The sequence below is a fragment of the Antechinus flavipes genome, chromosome 1, assembly GCF_016432865.1.
Source record: "Antechinus flavipes isolate AdamAnt ecotype Samford, QLD, Australia chromosome 1, AdamAnt_v2, whole genome shotgun sequence".
Taxonomy (NCBI): Eukaryota; Metazoa; Chordata; class Mammalia; order Dasyuromorphia; family Dasyuridae; genus Antechinus; species Antechinus flavipes.
The window spans coordinates 394,917,234-394,939,635 of NC_067398.1; the positions used below are offsets into that span (position 1 = coordinate 394,917,234).

Here is a 22,402-nt window from a genome sequence, read left to right on the forward strand (position 1 = left end):
ACTTATAAGGCTGTCTTTAGTTCTGTGGGGTACGGAATTCCATCCGAACTCCGTTCCGAGCTGGGTACCCAATAAATTCTAAATTTTTTCCATTGCGGCTGTCGTGCATTTTATTGCCTGGGCTATTTCACCAAGTCATCTGGGTGTTCCCCAATGAACTTTTGAACTATTTCACTTGATCTCATTAGCTCCCAAGGTTTCAATTAGCATCATTGTGTTGCTGATTCTCTGATCTATTTACCCATTACCAACTTCTTTCCTAAATTCCAAACTTGGATCTCCAACTATTTGACACATCAAGTTGGCTAATGTGTAATTATTTTAAACTCAACATGTTCCAAACTTTCCTCCCAAATTCTTACTTCGTCTATTACTTTAAAAACAACACAACACAGAGAATAGAGGACCAGCCTTGAAGGCAGGAAGATCTGAGTTCAAATAAGGCCTCAGATACTTAACACCTCCTAGCTGTGTGACCTCAGGCAAGTCACTTAACTCTAATTGCCTCAGCAAAGAAAACAAAACAACAAAAAAACAAAACATCGGGCTATCTTTTATTCTAGTACATTCCAAGAGTAATAGTTACAAACACACAAGACAAGCAAAAATTTAAACATTTTCTCTTATTTCCCCTATTCCAACCCCAAATGCCATATTATCATACCAATCATTTCCCATTCCAAATGTCATGGATATATTTGGAATCATATTTTCTAAGCAAACAAGGTTTCTCCAAAATTCACTCAATTAAATAAATACCCTGAGGAAGTTCACCAGACTAACTCTGCACTTAAATCTGTTGCTGTTTCCCACCCCTTCCCCCTCCCCCATAGAACAGAAGTAAATAAATAAATAATAAAACTATATAGGAGTGGTTACTATTACCTCACACTATTGTCCCAGAGTAATAATTCAGAATCTTTTTTATTCAAACTGTCACTCCTTTCTATCTCCTCACTAAGCTGCTCCTATAAACTCCCTTAGCTCAAATGACCATTCATCCACCAATGGAGAGAGTTTTATTTCAAATACCACTTAGAAAGAGAAGACATTGAGCCCACAGAGGTAAAGTTTTATTTTCCTGGGGAACTGAAAAAGATGACAATTTAGAAAACTGCATTCTGGGTAAAATTTCTACTTAAGACAAATAACTCAGAAATATCAAACTTAACAGAATTATGTTGGATTAATTCTTTTTAACTGAGATTCGCTTAAAAGTAATAAATATATAGAGAGAAAAGAACAAGCATTCTCAAACACAAAACCAGTTTTTTTTTTCCTGCCATTCTTTTGAAAATATCTATTCTAAGTTCAAAGTACTAGAAAAAGACTTTTTTTTAAATTAAAAACTAAACTGTAAGCAGATAGCATTTCCCCCCCTGTAAAAGCACAGAATTGTTTTAAATATATGCTTTCAAATTTCTTCTCTGCTTCATTGGACTGAATGACAAAAAACTGTGGAAGAAGTGTTGTTTACAAAAACATTAGGAAGAAAATTTGGCTAGAAAAGGTAATGGCCAAGGACGATGAGGAATGGTGCTGCAGTAAGGGGCACTGCACCAGGAAGAAGAGGTGCCCCTCCCAGCACCAAACGGGCAATGGGCGTGCCCATCGCGACATAACAGCTGGAAGTCCAACTCGCCCGTTTTCCGCTCTCGCGTGTTTGCTTGCTGGCTCCTTCGAGGCTGGCTCATGACCCACTACAGGGCAGCCCAGGGGCCGCGGAAGTGGACGTCTAGGGCTGCTGCGGAGCCCCGGGCTCACCCGGTTGCAATTCCCCGAGGCAGAACTGAGCCAGCATTTCCCGCGCATCCTCCGAGTGTCCCGCAGCCTCGAAGCCCTTGGTCGCGTCCCGACCCACTTGTTCCATCAGAACCTTTTCTCCCCCCGGGTGCTCGCCCAGGAAGCCGGTGATATTGTACACTCGCCCGTGGATCACCATCCAAGCATCATTCTTCGAGTTGTGTTTCGCCACCTCCTCCAACCGATAGTAGGTGACCTTGGCCGCAGGCTGTTTCTCCGCCATGCTGCCGCTTCTGCTGCCTTCTTAGGGCGCCATCGAGACCCAAAGGCGCCCCCTTCTGGTAGCCTCCTTCAGGCTGCGGGCTTCGCTCCTTGCCCTTACGGGCTTCCGTAACTTATGCTGCCTATTACTACTTTCAGAGCACTGTCATTATTCTTCCTATTAGGCCGGTAGGGGGCGCAGTAGATAGCATCCAGGACCTGGAATTAGGGAGATTCCTTTTCGGAAGTTCCAATCTGTCTTCAGACACTTTTTAAGTGCTTGACTTGGAAGGACATTCTGTCCTCTATGCCTCAGTTTCTGCATATCTTTCCCAAGAAAACTCCAAATGAGGTCACTAGATTCAGCTACAAAATTGTCTTCTCAGTCAACCATCTTCAACTTCTTACTCATCCTCCATCTTCAATTCATTGACAAACTTTTTTTTTAATTTTTCTTGTATATGACCCTTTTTCTGATATTGCCACCATACTGGTTCAGGCCCTCATCATTTCACGTTTGGAGTAGTGGAATAACCTGGTGGTTAATCTTCAGCCCTTCCTCTCAAATGTCAAGTTCTTGATAAATCTGAATGTAAATTCTAAATGTATTTTTTTAATAACTTTTTATTGATAGAACGCATGCTAGGGTAATTTTTACAGCATTATCCCTTGCATTCACTTCTGTTCTGATTTTTCCCCTCCCTCCCTCCACCCCTTCCCCCAGATGGCAAGCAGTCCTTTACATGTTGAATGGGTTGCAGTATATCCTAGATACAATATATGTGTGCAGAGCCGAACAGTTTTCTTGTTGCACAGGGAGAATTGGATTCAGAAGGTAGAAATAACCCTGGAAGAAAAACAAAAATGCAAGCAGTTTATATTCATTTCCAGTGTTCTTTCTCTGGGTGCAGCTGCTTCTGTCCATCTTTGATCAATTACGGCTCTCTTTATCGAAGAGATCCACTTCCATCAGAATACATCCTCAAACAGTATCGTTGTTGAGGTATATAATGATCTCCTGGTTCTGCTCATTTCACTCAGCATCAGTTCATGTAAGTCTCGCCAGTCCTCTCTGTAATCATCCTGCTGGTCATTCCTTACAGAACAATATAAATTCTAAATGTAAATCAATACATGCTATGTTCACTTCTTTTTTTCTGAATATTTTTTTTATCCCATTAGTTTTTCCTTTTGCCCTGATTTTTCTCTCCTAATGTGATTCATAAACAATGTATATAATAATAAACAATACACAAAATAAATAAATTTTAAGAAATAAAAATAAAGCACAAATCTGGCCATGTTACTCTTTTACTCATTAACCTTCAGTGGCTCCCTATCACCTTTACGATTATCAAATGTAAAATCCTCTCTGCCAAATTTCAAAGTTCTTTATAATCTGCTCCTCTCTTACATTTTAAGTTTTCTGACATCTTACTATATCCTCCCCACACACTATGTAATTAAGTGATACTGTTCTACTTAAGGTTCCTCATATAAGACAATCATTTTCTGGCTTTCCTCATCTATCTCTTGGTTTTTCTGGCTTCTTTCAAGTCTAAGATGAGATACTCTACAGGAGCATTACCCAATCCCCCATAATTATAGCACCTTCCCTATGAAACTCCAACCAATTTATTGTCTCTATACTGTTTGTATATAATTGTTTGCAAGTTATCTCCCTTATTAGACTGAACTTTTTGAGAATAAGGATTTTCTTTTGCTCTTCTTTGTATTCCCAAAGTTTTGTGCCTAGCATATACTTGCTGAAAAATGCTTATTAATCAGTAAGGAATTTCATTATCTGTCACATCATTTAATACAAATCATTTTCATACCCAATATTTCAGTCAAATTTCACTTTTTTTGTTCTTATTTATGATTGACAATGTCCTGCTTTTCTACCTTTTCTTTAGCTTGTTCAAAATGACTTCTCTCACTGTCTTCACCTATTGATTACTTATCTATCCTTTGCCATTGTTATTATTTGTCCTTCATTCTTGAAGAGGACTGTGACATCAAGGAGGTGATGCCATGACATGCAAGTGAATTGAATTCAAGTAAGGGAGGGCTTTACAAGTTCACGAGCCTCATTTTCCCCTCCAGAGCCATCAAGGTCCAGTGGCCAAATATAAATCAGGACTACTGGATATAAACTTGGTTGCAGTATACTTTCTTATCTAGTCTTAATTACTAATTGGGCATTGCCAATGTCATATTAAGACCTGTTAAAGAGAATAGCTTAAAATGTCTACAATCTCCCACTGCATCCAAATGCATCTCCAGAGAAGAAAGTGAGGCTGATAACTTTGCACAGCTCTCCTTCACTTACATCCAATTCACTTTTTTGGGTATCACTTCCCTGAAGTCATGGTCCTCTGCCAGCATGAAGAACAAACAACCCATACTTTAAAATCTAACAAAAATGCCATCTTTTTTGTAAATGTATCATTGATTGCCTGCCCCCTCATATAGAACATTATCCTTCCTACTTCAAAATTACAGCCATATTATTTTATTTATATATTGCAGAACACAGTGGTATAATAGAGAGCTGTCTTTGGACTTAGGCAATAAACACACAATCTAGGATTTGAACCCAGGCCTTTTGAAGTCAGATTCAGCACTTTTTCCTCTGTACATTCAAATCAAAGACTAGACAATTTCTATGCCTCGATAGCTGGCATTCCCATAGGTGATTTTTCTTACTAATCTTCAATTTTGTTGTTTATTTATTTATCTACATAATTATTTATTTTTTACTTATTTATTTTTCTATAGATTTTAATATGACTTTCTTTATTGATTATCTGCTGATAAAAAAAGGGTAGTGGAGAAGGGTAATTTATTTTTCTTTCCAAAGAGTATAGGGTATTTCAGTTGTCCATCACTGGTTTAAATGAACTATGGTAATTAAAAGCTTTTAGATATTATACATGCCTTTAAGTAACTAACTCCTAACAATACTAAATTTTATCCATTGAGGATATATCAGCAACAGCTGTAGCCCAACTTAATTAGAATGCTATGTTTCCCACTAAGTACAGACATTGCTTCTAATAGGTATCACCAATTAAACATGAGAGATAAAGAGGTCAAAAAAAAGAAAGAAAGAAAGAAAGAAAAGAATGCTTTAACAAATTGTGAACATCCAATTTGCAAGTGGACCAGACTTCTATCCTCCCTCTGTGTCACTAGATAAAATTTAAACCATAGAAATTATAGGGTTTTTATTCTATTTCCTAACTATTTACATTTGTTCTAATCTAAATATACTTAAATCTTAAGACACATTACTCAAAACAAACCAAACAAACAAACAAAAAAAACCAAAGAGATAGGGGGAAATAGTGCATTTAAGTAATGAATAGGAGCAGAAAGATGCCTCAGCAGAAATTATTTTAGTTCTTAATAAAGAACTCACTGATCACACTAATGAGGAAGCAATAATGCCTTATCTTTTGGAGATCACTTGGTTCTTAGACTAGAAGGCCCTTATTCATCCTAATGACATTTAAAAATTAACTCATCTCTAAAATTCTACTTTTTCTTTTTTTTTTATCTTTTCCATTATTAGCTTCCCTTTTTCAGGAAACATTGCCTGCCAGTATCCAGGGTGCCTTCCTCCATACCCATACATATCATAAAGATATATATCTATAAATCAACTATTTTATTCACAATAATGAGTAAGAGGTGAGCTTGTGTGTATGGAGCTCTATAATAGAGATTCAGGAGTTGTTTGGGCCAATTATTTGGCACAATGGCTAGAGCAATAGTCTTGGAGTAAGAAAGAGGAAAGTACTAGACTCCTTGAAATATGTATCAGAGTTTATTTTGCCTGAAAATCCTTTGATTATTAAAATTAAGGGGAATTTCAGTAATTGAAACTTTGAATGTGAATGTGATATTTATAACAGCTCTCTTTTTTGGTGACAAAGAACTGGAAATCAGAATAACTGAAACAATTGTAGTATATGATTGTGATGGAATACTACTGTGCTATGAGAAATGATGAGCTCAATCATCTTAGAAAAGCATGGAAAGACTTTCATATAATGATGAACATTAAACTAAGAGAACATCGCACACATAAACAATCTATTATTTTAAGAACAACTTTGAACAGTTATTTTGTATAAATATCCAAATTAACAATATTAACATATGAAAAAAGATGCCATCTGCATCCAGAGAAAGAACTAAAAGAAATATATAAGATATATAATGTGTAAATATACATATATATGTATTATGTGATTATGTAGATATATATGCATATACAAATATTTATGTATGTATGTATTTCTATCTAAGGATAGCTATCTCTAGAATGGAGGGAGGAAAAAGAGGGGAAAAATTCATAGGGTATTTTTGTTGTAAGAATCCTAGTTTCAGATTTCTGGCCCATAACATCTCTTGCTTTCTTTTGTTTTAGAACATAAGATGGTCACACTCTCCCTGACTTCTCAAGGAGGTGAGAACCCCAAAAATGAGATGATCACGCCTTCCCTGACTCCACAAAAAAGGGGTGAAAACACCAAAAAAGGAGGTGATCACTCCTTCCCTGATGTCTGAGGAAGGGAGATGAAAACCAAAGGAAAATGGGGAATTAAAACAGACTAGCAGGTTTCTGAAGGGTCTCACTTGAAACAAGTATACATAAATCCATCAACTGGGAGTTATTACATAAGCACATAGCAATATAGCACAGGCTAGTAGTGATGTAACAAACAACATGAATCAACATGAGGAATTATATATATGCATAAATTCTAGAAATTGTCCAGAATCAATCTATTGTCCATTACTTCATGTATCAGAGAATCCAATGATTCCTGCAGATTTTGAATCCTGCATCAGTTTTATCAACAATTTTTCATCTTAGGGAATCCAATGATTCCTGCGAGTTTTAAAGTTCAGTAGCCATCTCATTATCAGCCATGATCTTTTAGTGTCAGGTGTTTCTTAGGTCTTCTCCTTTGTTTGAGGTTTTTCTCTTTTTCTGTCTCTCTCAAGGTGTTTGTTGGTATCCATCTGATTCCTTCTCCATCTGTAGAGATACAAGCAAATGCAAGCAGTTAACCTATCTAGTCCCTTCCATTGACCACTTTCAGGATTTCTCCTCAACATCTGGAAATTATATTGGAGCTGCTCACACTGGACACTGCCCTTCTGTCGGCTTAAAAAGCCTGTATTCTCTCCAATTGTAATCCCTTTCTCCCATCAGATTGCTTCTCTGCTGATTGATCCTATTAGAGTCCTGAACTTCTAAAGACTCTGGATTTAACCTCTATTGCCATCATGCCCCACCTATTTTTAGTCTGATGTTTTGGAGCTGGGCCTTGCCTCTCATTTCCCTGGGTCAATCTACATTCTGAGGCCCAGTGGAAGCCTTGTTGCATTTTGGACATCGGGTTTTGGGTTTTATTCTCTCCACCTGTCTTCTCACGCTATCTCTATGCCTATATTGAGCATTCAGAAACCCTGCTTTACCACACTGAAAGCATCAAAGAGTCTCTCTGGAAGTCCCTTGCCAAGAGGGACCCTGTCTTTCCATGTTCTGTATCATAGCTTGGGTATAAAAGGCATTTGTGCCCACTGTAACACAGCATCTTATGATCTCCTCTAAGGGAGCATCTTTGTGTAGTCCCCATATAATTCTCCTACAAACCTCATTAGCATTTTCTTTAGCCAGTTGTCTTATCATAATTCTTGTAGCTGCATTTTCTCCAATTGTTCATACGACAGCTGTCTGCAGACATCTCACAAAATCAGCAAAGAGTTCATTGGGACCTTGCTCTATTTTCATGAAGGCTTCCCCTCAATCTTTTCCTGAGAGGGAGCCCCATGTTTTTATAGCAACAGCAGTGATTTGCTCATATGCTGCTATGGGATAATTATTCTGTGCTGAAATGTCTGCATACTGACCTTTACCTGCTAGTTGGTCAAAGGTGATTTGTATATTGACTCCAGTTTGCCTATTTCATTGGGCTTGTTTCCTACATAACTCATTATACTTCCAAAGCCACAACAAGTTTTGTCCTGGTTCTAAACAAGTACTTGCTATAGATTTTTAATCACTAGGGATTAAAATTCCATAAGCCAAATTCTCTAGTAACATCTTAACATAAGATGATATAACCCCATAAAAAGTGCAACCCTTTTTCAGATCTTTAATTTTTTTCCAGATCAAAAGGCTTGTATCTTTTCCTGGTTTGACCTGAAGAATCAAATTTTTCTATCACAGGGTATGCATTTATCAAATCAGATGTATCCTGTCCTTCTTTTTTAGCTTTAACTAGTGCCTTTTGTAATCTTGTCGTAGGGTGTTTCATAGGTGATGCTGATTGTGTCACTGCCCCTCCCCCTCCTCTTCTCCCTCCACCCATCAAGGGTTAATTGAGTGGGGTAGATCAGGGGATGGCTCCTGCTGTGAAGCACCATATTCCTTAATTTCATCAGAATTATAGTTAACTCCTTTATTGTCTAATTCTTCATCCTTTTCACCTAGTTTGTCAGTATCCTGCCCCTCCTGCACTTTCTTCTTTTTCCTTATTCTATAACTTAGATAATTTCCTAAAGATAATTGTATTAAGTTATATGTATAAATATAAAACTATCATTATATTACTAGGAAACCATTATTTGTTGTAAGATTAAATCAATCATACTGAACTTAGAGAACTTTTAAGCACCATGCTAAACTAGATAACTATTGTCTCATCAATTCCACTTAGTACCTTGTTAGAATCCTTGTTTCAGAGTTCTGGCCCATAACAGTTATGGAAATACTTGTTTTGTTCAGTGAATTCAAAATAAAATAATATTAAAAATTAGGTATAAAACAAGGAGGTATCTTATGCTCATCACTCTCCATCTACAACTCTGCCTGGTTTCAGCTCTATGGGTCAAGATTCCCTTCTCTTCACCTCTAATGTTATCACCAGACTGTCAACTCAAGCCTTGATTGACATTGTCCCTCATCCTTCTCTGCTTGAAGAGATGGAGGATGGAGAACCAAACTCCTATTGATGTCTTCCTTTATAGAAACTGGACTTTGCATCTGCTATTCTGCTTCTGTTTCAATTCCACAGAACAAGATATTCCTGGTCTGACAAGGTGGAAATGGAGTGGATTGTCTTTGGAATAGCGCACAATTCTTTTTTTTTTTTTTTAATACCAATATACTCCCCGAAGATGAAGCCTATATAGTTTTATTATTTGTTGTTTTTAGTAAATTATTTTTTTAAAGATGTATTTATTATGCTTGCCTTCTGCTTTTTCCACTCACTGGAAATAATAAAAACAAAAATAAACAATATGCAATTATTTTAATCAAGCAAAACAAATTCCCTCATTTTCCATGTTCATAATCTTCAAACCAAATTTTGTTTTTTGATAATACATATATGACTTCAAGCAATGAAATGCTCTAATCTCTGAAGACATGATATTGAGGATTGCCCATAGGGAAATTCGTCTATATTACATTAAAAATAAGGATTTGTTCAATATATATTGTTATACAAGTTATGTGTGGCTAAAGGGAAAATAGACTAATTATATAGCAACATTAAGAGATAACTTGATCATAGCTGAGGAATGCCCTATGGACTCCCATGGGAACATCCCTCCATTCCTACAGACCCTTGCCACCATTTGTGATTTTATCTCAGAACCTCCATTTTGAGGAAGGGCTAGCCACCCTAAATTTGTTTCCTAACTCTGACTTTGCCTTTTCACAATATGCTGCTATGCTTCTTACCTAGGTATCTTTCCTCATAAACTGCCTTTTATCTATTGTTTTACCCCAACAGAATGTAAGATCTCTGAGGACAGCAAATGTCTTTCTTTTATGTTTGTTTCCATAATACATAATATAGTTCTTAGCCCTTAGTAAGTTTTAATAAGTGCTTGTTCATTTGATAGTTAATAGAGGAATCAAGAGCAACTGGGTATGTACATTGTAGCCATAAAAATAGAGAAAGGCTCCCAACATTTTATAGGATCCCAGACTAGAATTGAATTGTTAGGGAGCTCAAAATCCATCTACGCAAACCCTTTCATTTAGTCATAAAAGAAACTGAAGCCCAGAGAGATTAAATGATTTTCCAAGGTTATAGTGTTAATAAGTATCAAAAACAGAATTTGTACCCAGATCCTTTGACTCTGGAGGTAGATGCTTTTTCTGTTGCACTAGGCTACCTCCACACTGTTCCATCATCCTGTTATATTTACAGGATGAGTCCCATAGGACGAGCACATCTGGAAAACTAAACTCAATGGAAAAAAATAGATTTTTGTTATTGGTCAGTCAAGTCTGACTCTTCCTGACACCATTTGGAATTTACTTGGAGATTACTAGAGAAGTTTATCATTTTTTTTCTCCTGTTTTTGTTTGTTTTTACAGATGAGGAAAGTGAGACAAGCAAGGTTAAATGACTTGCCTAGAGTTGTACAGCTAAGTAAGTATCTTAGAATTCAGGTCCTCCAGAATCCAAGGCCAGGATTCTATTCACTATGTCCCCTAGTTATCCCATCCCCCAAAAAACATAGAAATATCATAGTATTGGAGTTAGTTCTGAAGAACACTCTAAGACTTCCATAAATAATAGAGAACCCAACTCTATCCCCTCAAAATACATAGAATATTTCAAGAGTAATTAAAAAGTAACTCTTTTTTTTTCATTCTATTAACATTGCTCTCCCTCTTCTTTCTTCAATAGTAGGAAGATTCTTCCACCAGTTTAAGGGTAAATGAAACTTGTCAAAATAGAACAAAAGCAATGAAACTCTTGCCCAAACATAATAAACTGAGAGGAGAAACCATGTCTAAGGAGCTCCCTCGCTGAGTTGTGAACAATTCTTGTAGGGTTGTCTCACAGCCATGAAATGGTTGTTGAGTTCAAAGAGTTCCATTTCCCAAAACTTAATAGGATTTAAGAGAATTGCAATGCTAAGTAAAAAAAAAATGTTATTTTTCCATCTAAACCAAGACAAGTCCTACCTCCCTCTGGGGAGAAAGAATGAATTGTAAGGAACTCTGATCCTGAAAAAAAAATTTCTCATCCATCTCAAGTAGAATAAAAACTCATAAAGAGGCAGTATGGTACATTGGAAGGAACTCTAAACTTGGATTTACACAGGTCCTCATTTCAAAACTATACTCTGTCTTTGATAAATTGGTGAGCTTAGGCAAATCCCTTCATCTTTCTAGACTGCATCAACAAAAGAAATAAAGATACTAGATGACCTTTACCCTTGTAGTTCTATAACCTATAATCCAGTGAAACTGGAAGTGTACCTGGTAAATCAAGTCTAAAGTCAAAGCAACCTTTCTATCCCGTTGTGCTGTCCCCTTTGGATACTCATTGTAACTGGTGTATTCTGAGGCTGGCATTCAGCCCATGCTCCCAATCAACAGCCTTCCTCTATATACTGAAATGACAAAAATAGTTATTAATCATTTTTCCCTATGAAAGCTAATATATCTGTAAGTGAATTGCTGTGAAATCTGAAGAGAATGCAGAATATAACAGTGTGTCCTCAGAGCTCATAAAATAACAGTGACAGGTACCCTTTGACACCATATGGTTAGAAGTAGCCATCCAACCGTGCTATAATTGGGCTCAAAGAGGCATCAGCAACCTAGAATCAATATGGGTCTCTTTAAAGGATTGAAACTCATTATGTATTTTCCATGCTCATTACTGATCTGCACTCCCAGCGCTGTCAAAATGAGCAGTTAACAGATTCTGAAAGATTGGCTCATGTTGGAGAGGCAGCACAGGATAATGACCAATGTAAAAGCCAGGGATTCAAGAAGTATTAATTCTAGTCTTGGTGTTGATTGGTAATCACCTATAGAAGACTGTTTAACTACTGAGCAGCTCTGCTTCTATACCATTAAAAGTTAGAAATTTATATTTCCTCCTTCTTGGGGGGTTAATAATGGGACATCTCCAGGATTATTTCTGTTGTTCAAGGAAACGTTCTACCAAAAAAAAAAAGGGGATTTTCTTTCACTGCAGCATATGTGCTTGACAGATTTCTAATGTGGGCCTGACATGAAAACAACTTTTATTTTCTGAAAGATCTTTTGAGAAAGTTATGCATCCTGAAGTTAGACAACAGGACCCAAAAGTATTCAGGTTGTGCTTACTGGAAGTGAAAATGACCCTAGTTCTTCAGGTGAAATGCTACCATATGGGAAACATTTGAGATTATCTGGGAGAAATAAAGAAATAACAATTTCTTGGACAGTTGAGAAATCATGAGTCTATATACATAACACGGCAGAAGTGACAGGTTTATCTGATTGAATATACAATATTGATTGTATTGATTGATTGAAAGGGTAAACAAAAATAGGGTTCTATCTGCAAAAAAGAACAAAACACTTTTAAATTTTTTGACGAGCAGTATTTGTATCATTTAGCCATGATGTGATTTAATTAAAAGGTAGTAGAGAGTGTACATAATAGAAAGATGTTCTTGGAATCAAGAAGGTAAGGCTTCAATTAGAAGGGCAATTAATAATAAACAGACCTGTGTTCAATTCTCACTTCTGTTACTTACTAGATATCCCATCTGTAGGGAAATGATTTCATCTCTCTAGTCCTTAGTTTCTTCATCTGTAAAATGAAAACATTTTTATTGAAAGAGTAAACAAAATAGGGTTCCATATGCAAAAAAAAGAACAAAATGCTTTTAATTTTTTTTTTTTTTGACAAGCAGTATCTGTATCATTTAGCCATGATATGATTTAATTGAAAGGTAGGACCATTACCTTTCTAGGTAATTCTAGGACCATTCTAAAGGACTCCATTCAGCTCTAAATTTATAATACTATCATGTTAGACAGTTAACTTAAGCCATTAGTGTCAGATAATTTTATAAGATTGTGTTGCAAAATAGTTAGATATTGACTTAGGAGCTTTCCAGAAATAAAAATCATTATACCTGTCAAGCATCTAGTAATATCAATATATGTATTGTAGAATGTGTTGGGACAGCTAGGAAGCACACTAAGAGCACCAGGCCTGGGGTTAAGAGGAGCTGAGTTCCAATGTGGCCTCAAACACTTACTAGCTATGTGACTATGGACAAGCCACTTAAAAGAAGGAGGAAGGAAGGAAGAGGAAAGAAAGAAGAAAGGAGGGAGGGAGAGTAAAAAGAAAGGGAAGAACAGAAGGAAGGGAGGGAAAGAAGAGAAAAAGAAAATAAGAGAAGGAACAGAAAAAGGAAGGGAGAGAGGAAAGGAAGGGAGAGAGGGAAGGAAGAAAAGAGAGGGAGAGAGGGAAGAGGGAGGGAAGGAAAAATGATTTTTTGTCTTTTTTGCAAAGTGAACATGGTATAAATCTTCTTCTAATCCTCTTATCTATCTCAAGATGGGCATAGTTGACTCTGTATATCCATTACTCACTGTAGTGTCCAAAAGCCACATAGGGGGTGAAAAGTTACTCTTGACCTCAGCACAATTGACAAAAAGTACTGGATGTTGGGAGAAGGGACATTAAAGATACAAATGCATATCTCCATGGGATGCTTCAGTTTCCAGAATCCTGGGATGCTGGCATCTGGATATGCATGTGAAACTAGATACCTATAGAGACATGACTATTAATGCCTTCATTCATTAATCACCTCAGATAATAAGATAGTATTATTCAGATGTCCTCATTGTCAATAATTCTTGCTTTTTATCTAAAAAGACCAGATTCGAAGAATTTTCTCTTGAGGTTGATGAGTGATGTACCTGGAGAGACAAATCCTTAAAACTTGTTGTAGTCAATAGGGAATTTTCTCTATTAAATATTGAAAAGTTTGCCGATCATACTAAACTAGGACTTATTGGGTTTCTTTTTTTTTAATTTTTATTTAATAATTACATTATATTGACAGAATCCATGCCAGGGTAATTTTTTTTTTTTTACAACATTATCCTTTGCACTCATTTCTGTTCCAATTTTTTCCCCTCCCTCCCTCCACCCCCCTCTCCTAGATGGCAAGCAGTCCTATATATGTTGGATATGTTGCAGTATATCCTAGATACAATATATGTTTGCAGAACCGAACGGTTCTCTTGTTGCATAGGGAGAATTGGATTCAGAAGGTATAAATAACCCGGGAAGAAAAAACAAAAATGCAGATAGTTCACATTCGTTTCCCAGTGTTCTTTCTTTGGGTGTAGCTGCTTTTGTCCGTCATTTATCAATTGAAACTCAGTTAGGTCTCTTTGTCAAAGAAATCCACTTCCATCAAAATATGTCCTCATACAATATCATTGTCGAAGTGTATAATGATCTCCTGGTTCTGCTCATTTCACTTAGCATCAGTTCATGTAAGTCTCGCCAGTCCTCTCTGTATTCATCCTGCTGGTCATTTCTTACGAACAATAATATTCCATAACATTCATATACCACAATTTACCCAGCCATTCTCCAATTGATGGGCATCCTTTCATTTTCCAGTTTCTAGCCACTACAAACAGGGCTGCTACAAACATTTTGGCACATACAGGTCCCTTTCCCTTCTTTAGTATTTCTTTGGGATATAAGCCCAATAGAAACACTGCTGGATCAAAGGGTATGCACAATTTGATAATTTTTTGGGCATAATTCCAGATTGCTCTCCAGAATGGTTGGATTCGTTCACAACTCCACCAACAATGCATTAGTGTCCCAGTTTTCCCGCATCCCCTCCAACATTCATCATTATTTTTTCCTGTCATCTTAGCCAATCTGACAGGTGTGTAGTGGTATCTCAGAGTTGTCTTAATTTGCATTTCTCTGATCAATAAGGATTTGGAACACTCATATGAGTGGTAATAGTTTCAATTTCATCCTCTGAAAATTGTCTGTTCATATCCTTTGACCATTTATCAATTGGAGAATGGCTTGATTTCTTATAAATTTGAGTCAGTTCTCTATATATTTTGGAAATGAGGCCTTTATCAGAACCTTTAACTGTGAAGATGTTTTCCCAGTTTGTTGCTTCCCTTCTAATCTTGTTTGCATTAGTTTTGTTTGTACAAAGGCTTTTTAATTTGATGTAATCAAAATTTTCTATTTTGTGAAAAGTAATGGTCTCTAGTTCATCTTTGGTCACAAATTTCTTTCTCCTCCACAAGTCTGAGAGATAAACTATTCTATGTTCCTCTAATTTATTTATAATCTCATTCTTTATGCCTAGGTCATGGACCCATTTTGATCTTATCTTGGTATATGGTGTTAAGTGTGGGTCCATCTTATTGGGTTTCTTGAGGTATTCCTGTTCTTTCCTGAATACTGAGTTTATGTTCAAGGCTCATTGTTATTTGAGAGGGGGATTGAATTTCTTGGTAGCTAAGTAGTGTAGTATATAGCACACTAGACTTGAAGTCAGGAAGCCCTGAGTTCAAATCCTGTTTTAGCCACTTACTAGCTATGTGATCCTGAGTAAATCACTTGTTTGCCTTAATTTCCTCTACTATAAAAAAAAGGAATAATAAAACCTCAAAGAGTAGCTCAGAGGATCAAATGAGATGAGTATAAAGTGTGGAGGGCAATGCCTGACTCACAATAAATATTTTGTAGATGTTAGTTACTATTATAATGCATTTTTATTATTATGAGAATAAAGAATATTAATTAACACTTGTAGACAAAGTTTTGCCATTTTAATGCTATTTGTGATAAAATGCTGAAATGATATATTTCAATTGATATAAAAAGACTTCACCCTTTACCAAGTTACTGCTCCATATGATTTTGGAATTTACATTGGGTCCTCAATTTGGTCAAAGTAACAGTATAATGGCAATTATAATTTTCCATTATTTTGCCAATCCCCCAGTGATTAAAACCAAAATATCTATGCTTGCTCATCTTGAATAATTGTTATCCATGTTGTCTTGTAAGTTCTTTAGATAAGGTTTACCCAGTGAGAAAGAGATTCTTCTTTTTTCTGACATCATGCAGGTATTAGTATAGTGCTTTGGTATTTTTATATCATTCCTAATAACTAGAGCATCTTTACTTCCTATACTCTATATTTATTGATGATAATACTAATATTTATATACTGATTTTAAGTTTCATAAAGTGCTTTGTATATATTATCTTATTTGACCTTTACAACAATCCCATAAGGTAGATGCTATCATTATATCCAATTAATAGATATGGAAATTAAGGTTTCAATTCAGCTATACATTGAAGTTGATCATTCTCATTATAAACCTTTCCACTGCTTTTTATCTGCTATTCATTTTTTTAAATAACTTTTTATTGATAGAATCCATGCCAGGGTAATTTTTTACATCATTATCCCTTGCATTCACTTCTGTTCCGATTTTTCCCCTCTCTCCCTCCACCCCCTCCCCCAGATGGCAAGCAGTCCTTTACATGTTGAATAGGTTACAGTATATCCTAGATACAATTATATGTGTGCAGAACCGAACAGTTCTCTTGTTGCACAGGGAGAATTGGATTCAGAAGGTATAAATAACCCAGGAAGAAAAACAAAAATGCAAGCAGTTTATATTCATCTCCCCTTTCTTTGGGTGTAGCTGCTTCTGTCCATCTTTGATCAATTGAAACTGAATTAGCTCTCTTTATCGAAAAGATCCACTTTCATCAGAATACATCCTCAAACAGTATCATTGTTGAGGTATATAATGATCTCCTGGTTCTGCTCATTCAGCATCAGTTCATGTAAGTCTCACCAGTCCTCTCTGTATTCATCCTGCTGGTCATTCCTTACAGAACAATAATATTCCATAACATTCATATACCACAATTTACTCAACCATTCTCCAATTGATGGGCATCTATTCATTTTCCAGCTTCTAGCCACTACAAACAGGGCTGCCACAAACATTTTGGCACATGTGGGTCCCTTTCCCTTCTTTAGTATCTCTTTGGGGTATAAACCCAGTAGAAACACTGCTGGATCAAAGGGTATGCACAGTTTGATAACTTTTTGAACATAGTTCCAAACTGTTCTCCAGAATGGCTGGATGTGTTCACAATTCCACCAACAATGTATCAGTGTCCCTGTTTTCCCACATCCCCTCCAACATTCCACATTATCTTTCCCTGTCATTCTAGCCAATCTGACAGGTGTGTAGTGGTATCTCAGAGTTGTCTTAATTTGCACTTCTCTGATTAATAATGATTTGGAGCATATTTTCATATGTCTAAAAATAGTTTCAATTTCTTCGTCTGAGAATTGTCTATTCATATCCTTTGACCATTTATCAATTGGAGAATGGTTTGATTTCTTATAAATTAGAGTCAATTCTCTATATATTTTGGAAATGAGGCCTTTATCAGAACCTTTGACTGTAAAAATGTTTTCCCAGTTTATTGCTTCCCTTCTAATCTTGTCTGCATTTGTTTTGTTTGTACAAAAACTTTTCAATTTGATATAATCAAAATTTTCTATATTGTGGTCAATAGTGATCTCTAGTTCTTCTTTGGTCATAAATTCCTCCCTCTTTCACAGGTCTGAGAGGTAAACTATCCTGTGCTCTTCCAATTTATTTATAATCTCATTCTTTATGCCTAGGTCATGAACCCATTTTGACCTTATCTTGGTGTACGGTGTTAAGTGTGGGTTAATGCCTAGTTTCTGCCATACTGATTTCCAATTTTCCCAGCAATTTTTGTTAAATAATGTGTTCTTATCCCCAAAACTGGGGTCTTTGGGTTTTTCAAACACTATATTATTAAAGTTATTGGCTGTTTTGTCCTTTGAACCTAACCTATTCCATTGATCAACTAGTCTATTTCTTAGCCAATACCAGATGGTTTTAGTAACTGCTGCTTTATAACATAATTTTAGATCTGGTACATCTGCTATTCATTTTTAATTCTTCATATGTTTCCTTATAGGACTTCTGTGACTATCAACTGAGATAATATAGTAAAGCACTTAAAACAGTCCCTGGCTAATAGACAGCACTTACTAAATGTTTGTTTCCTTCCTTTTCCTCCTTTTCTATCAAGTCTGTTGCCATCCTGCATTTGGCTTGGAGAAGAACTATATTGCCTTTAACCAAGGATCAGAGCACTTAAGTTTGGTGAGACCCTTACTAAAGTGTTAGTCACTATTTAAATATCTTTTATGGCCATAGTGATTCTTAAAGTCCATCTTTTAAGGAGTGAAGGGGGCATTATACAAATAAAATTTTGAAATATAACAGCAATTTTATACACACACACATACACACACACACATATATATATAAATACACACACAACATATATATGTATTTATATATATATACACACATATATATATATATATATATATTACACATTCATATATACACACTATTCAAATAATTTTAAGTGTGTAAGATGTGATTAGATTAGTAAAGAGTGCAAGTTTATGCCCTATATCAGGAATGGACCTTTTTCTTACACCCATTTCTTAGAATCCTTATTAGCTCCAGTTTTACCTTGCTGTGAAGGCATTTCCTTGTTCTCTAATTGATAATATATCCCATCCATGGCTCCAAAAAAAGTTCTAAACATTGTGATTTAACTAATATATAGAGGCAATAATGAGTCATACATAAAGAGGTGGCCTTAGGACTGAGATGTCCTGAGTTCTAATCATGTCTCTGATCTGTGTGACTTTGATCAAGTCACCTAACTATTTCATGTTACAGATTGCTCTCTAAGACTATAAACTAAGAAAAAAGCCCATTGAAAGGGATAGTTTTCTCATGTAGGAACTCTCATTATCAGTAAAATCATAGGTCCAGTTCCTAGATTTTGGTATTTTCTGGCTGCTGTAGGGGATAGGAGTTATATATTTATATAGGTATCTGTTGTTACCCTCAATAGGATGTAAGATCTTCAAATTGCTTTTATTTTTTTTTAGGAACCTCAGCACTTAGCCTAGTGCCTAGAAAAGAGCAGATCTTTAAAAATGTCTAGTAATTGATTGATCGCATGAAATAATGAGTATATACATGTATATGTATATATATATATATATATATACACACACACATATATATATATAATATAAAGTATATATGTGTGTGTTTGCTTGTGTATACTTTTTGCAACCCTTATAGGAATAATTTGTAATGTATCATTTGCTTTTTGGAGCCTTACATTTAATCCTTCAAGGAACTTTTAGGATTAAAGTGCTTAAAAAGACACAGTGAAAAATTCAGTCTTTAAACTGTATTTTGGATATAGAATTTTTAAAAATAATCTGAAAGCTTACAATCTATATTCTTTGCAGTGCAAATTGGTTATCAAGTGCCAAGAAGCTCTTGATTATATATCAATGAGAGTGCAGATATTCACTGGTGCTATTGCTTTTTGTCCTAACTGAATTACTGCTCTGAGGAGCCATTGACTATGATTTAAACAAAGAGATAAACATTTCAAATCAAGTGTCTCAATAGCCTGTAGCATATTCTCTAGTTGAAGGGTTACTGAGATTGAGACTAAGATCATGCCTGGTCAGGAAAATATTATTTAACTGAACATTCTGATAAAATGTGATCCTTCCTTCACAGGGAAGAAAATTGCATCATCTTTCTAAAATCAGTGCTAAATAGAATATAGCCATATTAAACATTGTGCTGCTTAACTCTGCTGATAGTATTATTTTGGGAACTGCACAGTGTTTTAACAAAAAGAGAACTGGATACTGTCTTAAGGTTTGGTTCCAAAACTGATTCCTTACTCACAGGTTTGCTTTGGATATGTCACCCTCACTCAAGTTCTGTTTCTTTATTTTTTCACATCAATGCTACTAATCTAACAGGTTTCATTATTGTAAGGATCAGATGGGATACATAAAGCAATTTCTAAGCACAAAGCTCCATAATGACAGATAAAAGCTTTTAGTATTATAAAGTACAGTTAGATAAGGTTTTGTCATTGATCTGCTAATATAAATTGCAACTTGTAGGTAAAAGCATAAATTACTCTGAAACCAAATCTCCTAAATCTTATACTAATCTCGAATAACACAGTTGTAACCTTTGGAAAGAAGAAAAATATAAACAGCAATAGCTGTCTTAAGAAGAGTGGATCTATAGGGTTTTTTTCCCAAGGCTCCAATATGAGTATAGGAAATGTACACATCTTCCACACAGTATTGCTCTATTCAAGGGAGGATAGACAATCAAAAATTTAGTTATTGAAGAGTCTGTCCTAAATAAGAAGAATAAAATAATTAAATAACTTTAGAGAGATATTGTTCCTTCAGTCCAAGTTCAGGTGCCAGAAAACTGATAATAAGGCTACCTGGCAGAAAAAAGGCAACTGGTGATCAAACTATCCTCCTTCAGAACCATGCTCTACCCAAAAGGAAATGGACCTTTAGGGACATCACAGTACAGTCATTCTGAGATATTTTTTATACCCCAAGAATTACGAGTTATTTAAGAAACAGAACTCACAACCATGATATTAAGGACCAAGCCTAATCAGGCTGTGTGATATGGTAGAAAGAGGACTGACTCTAGATCAAAGTATCTGGATTCAAATCTTCCCTTTGACATTTGCTACATGTGTGACTGGACATGTTAATCTCCCTGGACATATTAATCTTCCTGGATTTTATTTTCCTTATCTATAGAATGAGGGAGTAGGATTAGATGAGATTCATTCCATTTTTAGTTCTATGAACTTAAGACAAAAGTCATAGGTTCATGAGGAAAAAAGATATTTCTTAGATCAGGGACTCCTTTGATAAAGGAGATTCTTCAGACCCCTCTCAACAACTTTTGTCTTGGTCAATTGGAAATGTTTCATGACTCCTAGCTTTCTTGGAGCAGGTGTTAGGCTACTTCAGGAAAGGAATTCCACTTCTCTGCATGACTCAATCCATTGAGAAAGACAGACTAAGTATCAGTTAATTACAAGACAAATAGTGGCCTGAAAAGCAATAGTTCAAACCAAGCTCTTCCTCTATTTTTATTTCATAATTCCTTGTGCCAGCTCTATAATTGATTGAGCTATATAAAGGAAGCTAGCATCATGAACTCACTACTCGTTTTTTATGCTGCTCTAATTGTTTCTTACATTTGGGGGGATGTTCTGTTGTCTTTGTGGTTTCCATTGTTTTTTATGATAAACTTTTATTTTGAAGAAAATACACATTGTAGAAAATAATAAAAGCTATTTTAAATTGAAGTAACTTTTGAACCACAAGAGTCCCATTTAGTATACCCAAGGAGTTGCTAATAGCCCTCTGCTATCCAATCTTTATAAGCAGGTAGGTAGCACAATGGATAGAATTCTGTCTGGCCCTCTAGTCAGGAGGACCTTAATTTCAATTCAGCCTCAGACATTTACAAGCTATGTGTCCTAGGCAAGTCGCTTACCTCTGTTACCTCTATTTTCTCACATATAATATGAGCTGGAGAAGGAAATGACAAACTACTCCAACAACTTTTCCAAGAATAGTCCAAATGGGGGCACAAAGAGTCAGAAACAACTGAAAAAACAACTAAAAACAACATTCAATCTACATGACGTACAGCTTCTCAATAATAGGGCAAAGGAGAAACAAAAGTGGTTCATTTGAATAAGTTTCTAACTATGTGAGATCAATAGGATTTATATGTTTTTAAACATTCAGCCTATAGCTTATGTCCCAGAAAAAAAATCAGTCTATTTTACGAGTTCAGATAATCTTCTTCCTTCTATTTCCCCATTACTTTCCCTAAAGTTCCAAGCAAATCTATTGTATTCATTTTCTTAGCCTGTTAATTTTAATTCTTTTATTCTAACAAATTTACAAATGGCCTCAAAAATCATTAAACAGGAGAAATACTATTAGGCTTAAAAAAATCCCATTGATGCTTCTGAAGAAAATTAGTCATGAAATGACCATTCCAAAAGTTTTTTTCTCTCATTTTTAGTATGTATTAATCTCTTATTGTCCGAAAGAACTATTAAAAAAAACAAATATAACAGGGAATTATATATATACACACTTTACCAAAGTAGAAGATTTATAATTAAAATTTAAATGATACCCTTTACCTAACTTTTCCATATCCAGGTACTTGGAGAAGCTAGGTATTACAATGGATAAAAGTAGTGGAGCTGGAGTCTGAAAATCATCTCCCTGAGTTCAAATTTGACCTCAGAGACTTACTATGTGACTTTAAGCAAGTCACTTATCCCTGTTTACCTCAGTTTTTTCATCTGTAACGTGATGCAGAACAAAATGACACTTGTAGCATCTCTGCCAAGAAAATTCCAAATTAAATCACAAGAAGTTATCATGACTGAAAATGAATCAACAAAAATATGGCACTCATCACTGGAGTGAATATTGATCTTTGGATGTTACAAAAGTGTGATGGATATAAAATAACTAAAACAAACCAATGACTGTTTAAGGGGTTTAAACTCTTCATAGAAGG

The 22,402-nt window shown here is 35.6% G+C and overlaps 1 protein-coding gene across 1 annotated transcript; it reads right to left on the reverse strand.

Annotated features, from left to right (window-relative positions):
• Positions 1-540: 540 nt before the first annotated feature.
• LOC127543621 (cytochrome b5 type B-like) lies at positions 541-4,215 on the reverse strand. Its single transcript, XM_051969838.1, has one exon. The coding sequence runs from the start codon at positions 2,024-2,026 to the stop codon at positions 1,736-1,738; it is 291 nt and encodes a 96-aa protein (XP_051825798.1). The 5' UTR covers positions 2,027-4,215; the 3' UTR covers positions 541-1,735.
• Between the last annotated feature and the right edge of the window lie 18,187 nt (positions 4,216-22,402).